The following is a 13,578-nucleotide window of genomic DNA, read 5'->3' as shown; positions in this document are numbered from 1 at the left end:
TTATTAGATACACTGAATTTAATTTTTTTAAAAAGAATTATGCAAGAAATACATTTAAATATAACAAGTAAATAAATGTTATTGAAATTCCGTGCTACATTACAAAAAAGGCATCTTCTTCCACTGCCAACATAAATTGAAGATCTCTAAAATTGGCTTTGTGCAAGGTAATATTCAGCTGACTCTGGTACATGTTAAGTGGTCTACACTTTTCAGATCTGATTTGTGCTGTACCAATTTGTTCCTGAAATTGACATTAGCTCTTGGAGGAACAAAATGTTTTAATGTTCTGTACGTAAGGAAACTGGCCAAAAAACCAAAACCAAAACCAACAACAACAAACTGCTTCCAAAAAGGAAAAAAACAAAACATAACCCGCAGTGAGGAAAGTACATCTGTCATTTAGTGGGTGTATTCTTTTTCACTGGAGAGATAATTCCTATTAATGTGACTCAAAGTTGCTATATGGGTGTGAACTGAAATGAGAACAGACCTCTATGTCAGGTGCTCACACAAATGAAATGGATACCAATACATTATATTGAAGTCTCTTGGTCTCACTTATTGCCGTGCTGCATATAGTTGCTTCATATTACATATTTCAGGGGGAAAACGTCTATTGTCCTAAACAAGATATTTCTGATAGGCAAGCCAATGTCCTGAACTATGATACTAACAAAAACAAGAGCTGCACTGTACTCATTAAGGACAGTTGGCTAAAACAGCTACATTACTCTCCTTTGTCACAGGGGGAGTTCTGGAAACAGAAAACAGAGAATGGAAAATGCACATGATTACTTCCCCCCCTCAATTAAATCCGCCATCACTTTTTAAAAAACAAAGTTTACATATTCTGCATAAATTGATTTAATTGTGCTTTAAGTTAATGAATGTAGAGATTGTTTTTATTGACAAGGACATTACTGTCTGGGCAATAAAACTGACCTTCACAAAAGATACTCATCCAGGAGGAGCAATGCAAGCTCTTACTGACAGTAGATGAAATATTACTGAGTTCAAGGCACAAATATTTTTGCAACATTAAACATGTTCTTTTCTTTGGAACCAGTGGTACAAAGGAAGCTGCAATTACATACTTGCCACCATCACTTAAGTACAGCTACATGCTGTATACAGTGGCTTTACATAGTTATAATTTTTGTAACAGATCATCAAAAGCACTATCAGAAAATCTAATCACACACACATAATACATACATACTCACACACAATCATTAAAAATATTGACTGAAGCATTATGGTATGATAAAGAGCATTTCCTGTAAATAAAACTCAGGCAATGTTATCTATGGATACACACTCCTAAGTTACCTGGACTCTTGTACATAACATCAGTTATGAAAAACTGCTGCCATGTGTCGTCAGTGCCTTGAGAACTCTTGCAACTGACAAATCTGACCTGCAGGGCCAGATGGGAGGCTACCTACTTGTTTTGCAATAGTATTGAATTAATCTACACATTCAAAAAAAGCTAAAATTGCAGTGGACTTTTATTGAGGCTACCTGAAGTCTAAACTATGTTAAAAACAAACAAACATTAAAAGAAATTTGTATGCTACACCTGTGAATATCAATATTTGGCTCCATGTCAGATGGCAAACTTCTACTTGAAATTACTTCTTGCCTAACAGACTCTATTTCAGTACTTAGGACTCAGCTTTTTAATCAGGAACACCAATCAATTTAATTTGTATCTTCTCATGGGCAAAAGAGAGTAAGTTCAGATGAAAACATCTTCCTTGCTTCTGAGTGACAAAGTCTAGCAAGTTTCATAAGCCTCTTGAATTGGCTATTGCCATCTTTAACAGTAGAGAAAATCTTGTCCAAATTGGGCAAGTAAGAAAACTGAACCCGTCTTTCCTGAGCTTCATCACTAGAAGGACTTGACCACAAGCACATCAACATATGCATCTTTTTCTCTGAAGCTGAAGACAAGTTGCCAAACATGACACTGTTTTGTCAGATGAGTCTCAGCATCTGAGATCATGAACTGTAAGAGTATCTAGAAGACCCTGGTTAGAGCAACCTCAACCACCAAATGAATGCACTGGGATTTCATCTGTTACCTCTCCCACGCATCTATTCAGGTTCTTTCTATTCATTTTCTTCTGAACTGGAATTAGAGCGAGTTTACAACTCCATCACCTCCCATTTGTGGTGGTGAACAATGAAGGTACAGTGTACCATCAATATGTTGTGGAGAAGAGTCTTAAATAGTAAGAAACTGATTATTTCTTGTCTTGTGTCCTTGCTCCTTATCAATTTAAACAGGATTTTAATCATTAATACATTGAGAACTCCCACTATTAGGAGGGAAAACAGTGCTTAATCCTTGCAGCATACAGCATGCATACACTGCAAGATGAACTATTTAATGGAACAAATGGAAGAGATCCCACAAATTCAGCCTATTCTGAAGGCATATGAGATGTGGGGGAGCCAACCAGAAAATCAGTAACTACTAGATTCTAGGAAATGTAATGCACGGATGACTGTAAAACTGATGTCATGCATGGTGTGTTTAAAAGCAAAAGGTTGTAGACCTCTCTAGGATGCATTACTCAAATTATTTAGATGGTACTTTCTTGACAATCAATTTGCAATTAAGTATTAATGTTCTTTTCAGTCAATGCCCAGATTCCAAAGAGTGGAGTGACAGAGTTCATGAACAGCAAAATCTCATAAGGAAAACATTTAATCTAGCTTCTTTTAAAGCTAGGTAATTAAAGGAAATGACTTTGTTAGCTAAATATGATATAAACTCTCAACAGTGAGTTCTTAAATGGGTGGAAAAAGCTAGAAAAGACTTTGCCCTGCTTCCCAAGCATTGCTATTTTGAAGTTATATCCTTGACCAGATCTCATTCCCTGGGAGCTAGCAAAACTTGTGACTTTTCATCATGGATGTCTTTTGATTACATTGAAAGGCACTACAGTATTTTCTTTCAAGTAATGCAAATAGATACTTTTTGTCTGTTAGGACACATAAAATCCAATCAAATGGGTTTGCATCATGGTGAAAATCTTAATCTTTGAATCCTTCTGTCCCCAAATGAAATGTCTTGGAGAACAAGTGACCCAAGAATGTGGCTCCATAAATAACAGATCCTCTAGAAAATGTTAGATTTTCAATAACGAGTAGTTTTCTTCAACATTTTAAAAAATACTATTTTCACAGAATGGGTGATAACTGCAACTATATGTACTGAGTCAAAAACATAAAATATTGATTGTTCACTTAAAAAAGAAATTACTGCATAAATAACTTCTGACATTTTTATCTATACTCAACACATTAACTGTTCCATTACTGGTACAGGGTCTAAAGAGATGCATGCAAAAAATTTCTTCTACATCTAAATGTCTGCATTTACTGCTACAGTAAACAGCTACTTAAAAATTAATATGTAATGGTAAAAGATACATGTAAACCGTTAACATAGAAAAGACAACATTCTAGACTATAAACTGAATCTTCAGACCTATAGAAAGCAATGTGTTTGTATTTACAGATAGGCACAGTTTTATGAACACAAATCAAAAGTAATCACCACACAAATAACATTATTATATACCTACAAAATAAGAAACATTTCAGAGCAGCTTACTGTAAGAATCAACATTAAATATCTTAATACAAAAAAGGAAGGAAGTCGGAGGAAATGGAAATCTATCTTAATACCCTATTTCTAATCAGGTGCTCCTACCATAACAACTTTTCACTTACAATGATAGCACAAATTATTTACCATGTCAGTACAAACAGTTACTGTGCAACTACCATTGCTATCAAGGGACCTTATTCCCAGATGCTGGAATTATATATTCAAAATCAGGCTTGGTGAACAGGGACCCAAGATCCAGAAAAGGATTAATTTATCTGATTCACTTTTCTTTCACTACTCAATTTCTTCCCATTTAGGACCATCTGGGTGTATACACTCAGGGACTGATTCACTAGTTACCTCAGTAATATCCATATATTTTTATTTCATCAATATGCCTAATATACACTACCAGTGTTTGGTATTTAGCTAGAAATTGAAATCTGTGTACATTCCTGAGGTTACAAATGAACTGCCACAATGTGCAGTTAATGCTCAGTGCTCCTTTATAATGTCACCACTACTCAGTACTGAAAATGACGACTCTCTAAAGGATTCATATCTACACCAAGAGCCAGAAAACCCATGCCATATAAAAACTTGTGGGAAGGAGATGGAGAAAAAATTCCAACGGAAACACATTATGTTCCAGACATGAGGCTTGCTCCCATCACATATAGACTGAACAAGGGGTTCAGAACACATAAATCTCAAGGGTCTGCTAGAGACCAGGGTTGTTCTCGAAGAGGCCCTTTGCGTTCATCTACTCCAGTATTGACTGCTTTCCTGGCTGGCAGCTATCCTCAGAATTCCTCTTAAAGGGAGTTCTAAGGTAAGGAGAGGCTTCATGGGAATGGACGATATTTTGTCACTTTTTCTGGTTGTCAGTGGGAAATTGGTGCTTGGAGAATCCCTTCCACATGCAAACTCCAAAGCACTATGTACAGTTTTATGACTTTGTGTCCCAATTATACTAGCATATATTGAGAGCAAGATATCCTGTTACAGAGATCTAAGCAAGAATGGGAGGAAGATCTTCGGCAAAGATTTTCAGTTTCATTGAAAAGCAATGGGCCACCATTTGGGAGGATATTTTGAAAGTTTCTAAACTTTCAAAATTAAATCAGTCAAAATACGCTACCTTACGCAGTCAAATGGCTAAATGGACAGATCTCTAGGTAGCATTCTGGCGATGTGGGGGAATTATCAGGTACGTATATGCCCCCTGTAGGGTTTACAGGAGCTCAATAGCTCGGAAATAAGTGATTGTCTGAAGACATCTGTAGAAACAGAGTTGACAGGTACCCTGGAACTTTGCATAATGAGGTACATCAAAGATCAATTTATAAATAGCAGAGTTATGCCGGTAGTCCCTAGCTCTTTCTATCAACAGTTTACATTATGGAATTCATAGAATTAGATGATCCCTTTAACTAATGGTCTCTATACATGGAGTACATGAAAGGTACTTTACAGTTAGCAAAGAATGATACCAGGAACTAGCGGACTTCAGCTCTACAATTCAAGGTCAGAACTGGGATACAAAACTGCTTCACAGAAGTGTACCTATGCTGCAAGGGTCATTATTTTTCCATATGCATGTAATCCAGTATTTATAGGACTTCTAATAAGTTATTAGCAACACTAGTCCACAGTGAAATGTTAGAAAGTCTATTGCTATGAAAGCAATAGTTACTGCAACTTTTTGCAGTAGCTCAGTGAACAACCATGACACCAGTGTATCCCCCTATTCACTTAAAAAGGAAAAATATTCCACAAAGATTTTAATATTTTTCCTATGAAGGATTTCATTTAAAAAAAATTTCTAAAGTGGTGGGTGATCCTGAAATAAAGTCTATTTGGTAAGCCAAGTAATCTTCCAGTAAAAGAACCTGCGAAATAAGGTGGGTGAAGCTCTTCTTCAGCTCTGTATAAACTCAAAAGCTTGTCTCTCTCACCAACAGAAGTTGGTCCAATAAAAGATATTACCTCATCCACCCCATCTCTAATATCCTGGGGCCAACATGGCTACAACAACACTGCATCTGTGACCTGTGAATCAGAATTATATGCACTCTTTTAAACCAACGTATTTTTTGTAAATCAACTTGGTTAAATGTTTTCAATTAACAGACTCTGAAATAACTGAAAAAATAATACAAATATCAGTCCGTAAGATACAGGCACAAATACTTATGAAGGCATGTTCCCTAAACAACATCCAAGATTTTAATTACTGATCACAGAAAGGGGGAAAACAATGTAAATATTAGTTCACTGCTATCACACCAGAAATGATTGAACAGTAATTATTGGATATATTTGTAGATTTTTTTTTTTACATTTTAATTAACTGAAAACATTTTGTTTTAAAAGGCACATGGATATTTATTTTGTGACACTGAGGGAAAAGTCAGTTTCCTATTTTAGGAACCTTTGAAATCCTGTCTTGTACTAGGACACTGGATTCTTTCATAAGATTTCCTTTCTTTACAGTTTATAGCCTTTTTCATTGTATCTGTGAATAGTCACACAGCCATGATAGGATATTGGCCTGGGCATGGCTGCTACTCCCGTGATGATGCCTGTTGCAGGGTCATAACAAAGAATGGTGTCTGTGGCTTCTCCATTTTCTCGTCTTCCACCAAGGATATAGATTTTGCCGTTACACACAGACATGCCGCAGTTTTCCTGTTCATCAAATACATAAACAAATGCATGACTATTTACAAAACTCAAACCCTATTCAAGATTGGAGAGATGGTATAGCAAAAGGAGATAGCTTGGGCCGTATTATTTCCTTCTAGAACTGCCTACTGGAGAAAGAAGGATACTGCTCTTCTAGGTCACCCCTGGGGAAAGCAACAGCATGATAATCCTGAAAACTTGGGCTATTTCAGGCTTCACGTCTACTCGGGGTTGAAGCAGCTAAGTATGGCTGATTCAGATGCTGTGGGTGAGATATTCAGTGTTTGGGGATAATACAATTAAGCAGCTAAGATAAAAAAGAGGTGGAGGGAAGAAGAGAGAAAAGTGGAAAGACTATATGAAGCAAATGTGCAATGGGAACAGGGAGAGAGGTTAAGAGAACAGACGCAGGTAACAACAAGTGGTTAGAGAAAGAGAAAGGAAGACAGAACCAGGGACAGAGTAAATAAGAGACAAAGAAAGGAGATGCTGTGTTCTAGAGGAAAAAATGGAGACTAGGAGCTATTTTTTCCTAAAGAAGAAACAGAAGGAGGAGGGAGTCAATGTGAAAACCCTATGTAGAAAGCAGGGGGAAAATGCTAAGGAGAAGAGATGGAAGGGAGGGGAAAGGGGACGGGCAGATCTCTTTTGGAGCAATTTTCTCCCCATTTTATAGTATTTCATTAGATTTAAAAAAATATGGTGAAATTTATTGCTATACAATGACATACAAATAATATATCAAGTGGAATGACACATATTGAAGTTTTGTCCATAGGGCTCATACACACATTGCTGTGACTCTGCTCTGCTTCTTTTAGTTCTACACAGACCAGTTTCATGCTCTGTTTAAAATATTTTCCTACAACAGTTTTTGTAGTTCTAAAGACTTCAATCGATTTCAAGGAAACAACATTTTTGACTGAACAAAAGGATCCAATGGAATTTATTATAAATCCATGTTTGGAAGTATTACATTGGGATAGTGGTAATTGTTTCCAATCAGTAGACTGCCTGTGCTAACATACTGACACTCACCTGAAGTGTTACATTTATATGTTCTCTGTTTTTGAGTGTCTAGACTATAATGAGTAAAGCAAGAACTAGTGAATTTGAGAGATGTAATTTAACAGAGTTAACTCTGCACTTATTTAATATCAAATTATTAATACAAGGAAGATAAAATACTTTTTTAGACATTTCCAAGTATTTTTAGTGTTTATTACCTGTCTGCTGAATGTATTCTGTACATGCATCCAATAATCCTCAACTGGATCATAGCAGTAAATTGTTTTGGTAAGCCCTCCCGCAACATAGATCAGATTGTTTAGAGATACAGCTGTTATACATCTCTTTGCAATGGGGATAGTTGCACGGAGCAACCAGGAATTAGTATCGGGATCGTATGATTGAACCTGAAAACAAGTAAACACATTTTAGGTTTAACAACACAACTGAACAAAAATCAAACTTATTACCTGAAGTATATATAGAGGTTTTGATTAAAAAAGATTAAAAATAACAGTATCTATTTGGAGTGCCTCACAAAAAAAACCAAAGTAACTCAAGATATTGCTATTTAAAAAACATGCAGCTTGTTCCTATTGTACATCTGCAACATTAAAAACAAAAAATATTAAACAGCAGTAACTGACATACAAAAATGATATAGTATATTACATTTACTTAAATATGCTGATTCATTAAGAACTTGTATAGCTCTTAATGCACAAAGCCAAAGATGATGTGACTATGACAAAGGCTATACTAATGGCATACCTGTGTTTTATTAATTAGTTTTTTCTACTGTGAGATATATACTTTGCATGCAGGCAATACATTGGGTCAGGAGGTTTGTGGTCCAGTTGAAAAAACTCTCTGTATGACTTAATTTATGTTTTTAGCAGTATTATTAAGATACATAAAAAGGAAGCAATCATAGTTAACTGACCTTGTCAGAGCATGTATTGTCATCAGGACCTCCACCAATTACAAACAATTTGCCTACACAGCTGGTTACTGCTGGAGAACTCACTGCTTCTTTAAGTGGAGCCACCTCTGTCCATCGATTGGAAAATGAATCATAACATTCTACGCTGCTGAGTCGACTTTGTCCATCATAGCCTCCAACCACATACACCTATGCAAAACACAGAGAAAATATAATCACTTTATCTTTATCTCCAGTTTTAGTTAAGCAAGTATAGGATTAAACTCATTCAAAGCTTCAGGGCCTCAGTTCTGATCTGCTGTATTTCTGAACACATAGTTTTTCCCCCCAGAATGCTTCTATGCAGAAGAATAGTAATATTGTCTTTTAAAATATTGAGCTAAAGAATTTCAAGGGAGCAGCCATACTTTGGTATGTGGGGATACTGGAGCCAATGGACACCTGAGCATACCTTACAAATATGGACATAGGATTTCCTTCTTCCTTGAACATGCTCTATATGAAATCTGTACGATTCTCTTCACTGACTATTACAAACTATATTCAGAAATAAGTAGAGACTCCATTCAATTTAACTCTTTTCTCCTCAACTTTTTATTTTTCTCTTTCTTACTGTCTAAAATTACATTCTTTCCTCTGATTTACTTTTTGGTCATATTTTCTTACCTGGCTGTCTATCAGATAAATTACAGTTTAAGGAAAAGAGACTCACAAATATATTGCTATTTGAATATTGACATGTCAATATTTGCTCAGTTTGTTCACCTCAGGTCAATCCCAACTTGAAGCAAGTGCTGTTATGTCTAAGAACTACATACTACAGTTAACTGATGAAAGTATATATCTACACTCACACTAATGAATGAAACCTGTGGGGATCGCTGATCTCATTTACTGTATTTGTGTAGAATAATAAAATAGGCCTTTGGAAATGCAGCAAGAATAAGAGATTCTTTATTGATTTACATTTTGGATGAAATGTTCAATATATATGCAGAATATTAAATAAAAAGGTCCAGATATGCTGCTAAGGTCATTATCAATTTGAGTTAGTGGCCGCAAAAGTGAAGGACTTGCAAACAAGAAGTGTCTAAGGCCCAATGTTATTTTATGTACTAAATTTATTTTTAGTGTGTTTAAGAAGAGATGTAATTTGCTGTCTGTTTGTACCCACAACATTTGTTTCCTTTTAGATCTTCCAAAACGTACCAGAACAGCACTCCATTGCAAAGAAACAAACTCAAAGTTGGGTAACATCAGTTTAACTTCTATGGACACTATCAATTTGACTACGCCCATAATTCATTGGTTATTAAAAGCAATAGAAATTGATGGGAAATACGTCTGAACTCTAAATATTTAGATTTGTTTTTACATTTAAGTTTTGCTTACATCTGAGAAATGTATTAGCCACAATAAGTTATAAAATATTTCTCTTACTTTACCAAGAAGGACAGCCATTTTATGACGCCATCTGCCTTTGTTTAGGGAAGCAACTCTGATCCAAATGTTAAGCTGCGAGTTATAAATCCACACATCACGGCTATTAATTCTTCCACCTTTAAAATTATGGGGGAAAAAAAGAAATAAACAATATATCTTTGACTAAGACAGTTATTAAATAAGAGATGTTGGATACTGACATACTCCTCTGCAGTAGACCACGGAAAATGTCACATCCTATACATCTGATGTAGACTCATCTGTAATTATGTAAGTTTCAGTAGATAAAGGTTTTCAGATATTCTTGGTCACTGTATAGAGGAGGTAGTAATAAATAGTGCATTTCTTATGAAGCAGTCTCCTAAAACAATCATCTTTTACCCCTTCCTCCAAAATACCATCTACCATAATGACCTACGCCATTCTTCTCCCATCCTCTACAAAGCACAATCTTCCATGATCTATCTCAGATAAAGCACCTATCATTGTGGTATCTTCATGCTGTACAAAAATTGGAGAGATCTGTTTCCTAGATGACAATTCTCAAAGCTTCCTTTGTTCCTGGTGTGCATCTTTGTTTGCTCTTGCCTTCTATTAGCTAGTTGTTGGTTTTTCCTTAGAAGATGTGACTGCTGGAGAAAAGTCTGATCAAAGAGGTAAGGCTTGCATTTTAATCTAAATAATCACTTTCCTCCATTTTAAGACAACAGATCCTTTGTTAATTATAACTTAGACTGAAAGAATTATCATAAGTCTCTCAAAGGTCATTAATATTAAACAGTAATGCTTTTCTCTTAATTGTTAAAGTCAGTATTGAGAAGGATATTATCAGGTATTTCTAACACTGGATCTCATTCTGCTGTGTTACAAAACATCACATTTCAAAAAGGTAGTTGTTCAAAAGTAGATAGAGGTAGACTCAGAAATGCTAATATTAATTAATATTTTCAAACATGAAAATACCTGAGAAACATTTCCTATCTTGCAAATATTTCAGAATAATATGCTGAGCAAAATACATGCAGTTTTTTTGTGATAAGATACTGCACTGTGATGCAGTGTTCATCCCACACCAGAAAGGAAGGGGTTAAAAGCAGCCCAAAGAGGCTGTGCAGGGTACAGCCAATCGGAGATAGGCTGCATGGAGCAGCCAATCAAAGCCCAGGGGGCTCATATAAACAGGAGCTGCAGGATCGGAGAGCTGCAGGACTGGAGATAAGTTGCTGCAGGGAACCCAAGGAGACAGGACAGTGTTCCTAATGGGCTGCAGGAAGGTAGCACCTTGGACAGAGAAGATGTTGGCAAGGACAGGGGGATCAAGAGAGAGCTCCTGACTCACAGGCTGGATGTTCAGAGAAGAGGGCAAAAGAAGATACTAGGGCTACGAAGAAGCAGCCCAGGGAATTGAAGCAGTATTGGCAGAGAAGTTAAGGAGTGGCAGCAAGAGACTGCTATCTACAGGGTTACAGAGTCTCAGGGCTGGGACCCAGAATAGTGGTCAGGCCTGGGTTCCCCCCACTTGCCACTGGGGAAGTGGCTGGACTACAGACCTGGGAGGTTCCTAAATCCCCCCAGAAAAGGGGGAATTCAGATGGTGACACGCTGGGAGGGCCTAGTCATGAAAAGGATGCTGCGGTTCCTGGGCTGGGACTGGTCTGCAGGTGGAGGGAAAGGCATTACCAGGCGAGGGAGGGTGTGCCAGTTGAAAGAGTTAATCCCCAAGACAACCAGCAGGAGGCGCCACTCTGGTAAGTGAACCTGTCACATGCACTAATAGTTTTTTTTTAATGTTGGGAATTATTTCTGACTTTCTCTGCACACTCTTTAGACTTCCTTGAGCACCACTTCATGAATGAACCACTAAAAGGAAATCTCAAAGATTTAAGTGCTATGAGGCATGTACCTAACACTGGCTGTTTTCCTTTACATGGTTCATGCATATGTCCCCCTCTTAGTTCCACTGACTGTCTGCTGAAACGAGAAAGATATTTTACATTTGGGAAAATAATCACTTTGGGTAAACAAACAAGTGTAATGGGGGAGATAGGTAGTTCTAGGACAGGAGCTACTATCCAGGTAAGTCTGTTACCATTGGTTCAGATGACAAACATGGACCCAAATAACTATTTTTTTTGGTTTTTGTTTCTAAGGGTCTGAACTTGAGAAGTGCTGAGCACTACAACTGCCACTGACTTCAGTGGGCAATGCAGGCGCTTAGCACCTCCAGGTCAGAATTTAAGAAGGGTGAGATATTTGCCTCTACTCTGTATTTCTATGGTGAAAAAGCTTTGATCTGAGCACTAATATTTACAAGCTGCATATCTAATTGGTGTGGAGGAGGACATAACTGGATTGTGGGTCAGTACTTCAGTTCATATAGTCATTTAGATATAAGCTCCATCCATATCAATATTATATCCCCAAACTTCCTTCAACTGAGATGAAACTTCAGCCATGACTGTAATGATTAAAAACAAAAACAATAAGAGAAAAATATTTGTGGATGCCAAAATATAGGCATAGGGTTTATGCTCAATACATATTGAGGGAGGTGACTTGGTAATCAACACGTAGGCCAGAGGGGGTGAAATTTGTGAAATTTTTATTCCAGTGGCTTCTGTAAGTTCAAAGAGCAACAATCTCCTAAAGAACTACATGAAAAATTAAAAAGAAAATAAAGTTCTTAAGCATCCTGGAATTATTTACCTGAAACAAGAATATCGTTCCGAAGAGCACACACAGCATATTCAGACTTGGTAAATTCTGGGAGCTTAGCCAGTGATTTCCATTCTCCTGTCACAGGATCATAGCATTCAGTGTATGGCAGATTAAACCCCCCAACTCGTTCACAGCCTCCAACAATGACTATCACCTCAGAATAACCAGTTGATCTAAAAGAATGAAAACAAACAGATAAAACAGACGTTTGTTAAAACATATGTAGCAAATGATATCAGTTTGAAAAACCAAGGTTGTACAGTTTTAAAATCTGAAAATCTATTATTTAATACCACACTGACTTCTACAGCAATAATTATTTCTTTACTAAATGATTAAGGGATTTCACTATATCTCCAGATGTCCCATTGTGTAATCATGCCAATAAGTAACCATTTTGTGTAAAGGTGGAGTCATATTGCATGAATGCTCCATGTAAAAATCAATTTTTAAAAAAGGAAGCCCTTAAACTTTAAGATTTTCTCCTCTCACTGAAAATAAAGGAAAAGCAGAAGTAAAGCTGAAGCTGTGTGTGAGAAATTTATATATGCAGTTTTGGAAGTTTCATATGAAATCCACCATGTTGAAAATAGTCTTCTGCAAAGTTATAAATCTCACAAAAGACTCTGGTAACAGTTTACACCACATTAATATTTCACAAATTTAGAACTAAATATCTTCCAAGTGTTACAGAAAACTTTTTTTTAAAAAAAGTTTAAGACTTACAGATCAGTCAAAATTTTTTTTGGGATGTATGGTTGCAAATATGTATCAGTAATCTGAAAGAGGGTCTAGTGATGGAGGGAAACTTTACAGAGGGTAGAAATAAAAAAAACCAAGTACCAAAGCCAGCAAATTCAAAGTTAATGTTACATTTATCCAAAAAGCAAAATAAAATCCAATATCAAAGCCAAACATTTGAATATGGAAATGCAGAGTTTAAGAAGCTAAGACTTTAACTTATCTCCATTATCTTCATTAGAAAACTTGGTACCTGCATATTATCCTTCTTCTATGGTTATAACATAAGCCACATACTTCACTATAATATCTCATTCAATATATGAATGTACTGAATGGACCAATCAGTTACTACATGAGCCTACCCAATCATTAGTCCCTTCCGCAAATTCACCTTTGCTCATGAGCCACC

At 36.4% G+C, this 13,578-nt stretch overlaps 1 protein-coding gene across 6 annotated transcripts in view; it reads right to left on the bottom strand.

Moving 5' to 3' along the window:
* The window catches only part of KLHL24 (kelch like family member 24), a 34,949-nt gene continuing 21,371 nt past the window's right edge, over positions 1-13,578 (bottom strand). For all 6 annotated transcript variants that reach the window (XM_067538880.1, XM_067538876.1, XM_067538877.1 and 3 more), the window contains 5 exons: positions 12,414-12,598; positions 9,705-9,823; positions 8,265-8,453; positions 7,540-7,728; positions 1-6,316 (listed from right to left, as the gene is read on the bottom strand). In XM_067538880.1, the coding sequence (XP_067394981.1) occupies positions 6,116-6,316; positions 7,540-7,728; positions 8,265-8,453; positions 9,705-9,823; positions 12,414-12,598 (883 nt within the window). In that variant the 3' untranslated portion in view covers positions 1-6,115. The remainder of the gene's footprint in view (positions 6,317-7,539; positions 7,729-8,264; positions 8,454-9,704; positions 9,824-12,413; positions 12,599-13,578) is intronic.

This window comes from Emydura macquarii, unplaced genomic scaffold (genome assembly GCF_026122565.2).
Source record: "Emydura macquarii macquarii isolate MOO-44397 ecotype Brisbane River unplaced genomic scaffold, CSIRO-AGI_Emac_v2 contig_499, whole genome shotgun sequence".
NCBI lineage: Eukaryota > Metazoa > Chordata > Testudines > Chelidae > Emydura > Emydura macquarii.
This window is presented reverse-complemented; position numbering and strand designations above follow the sequence as displayed.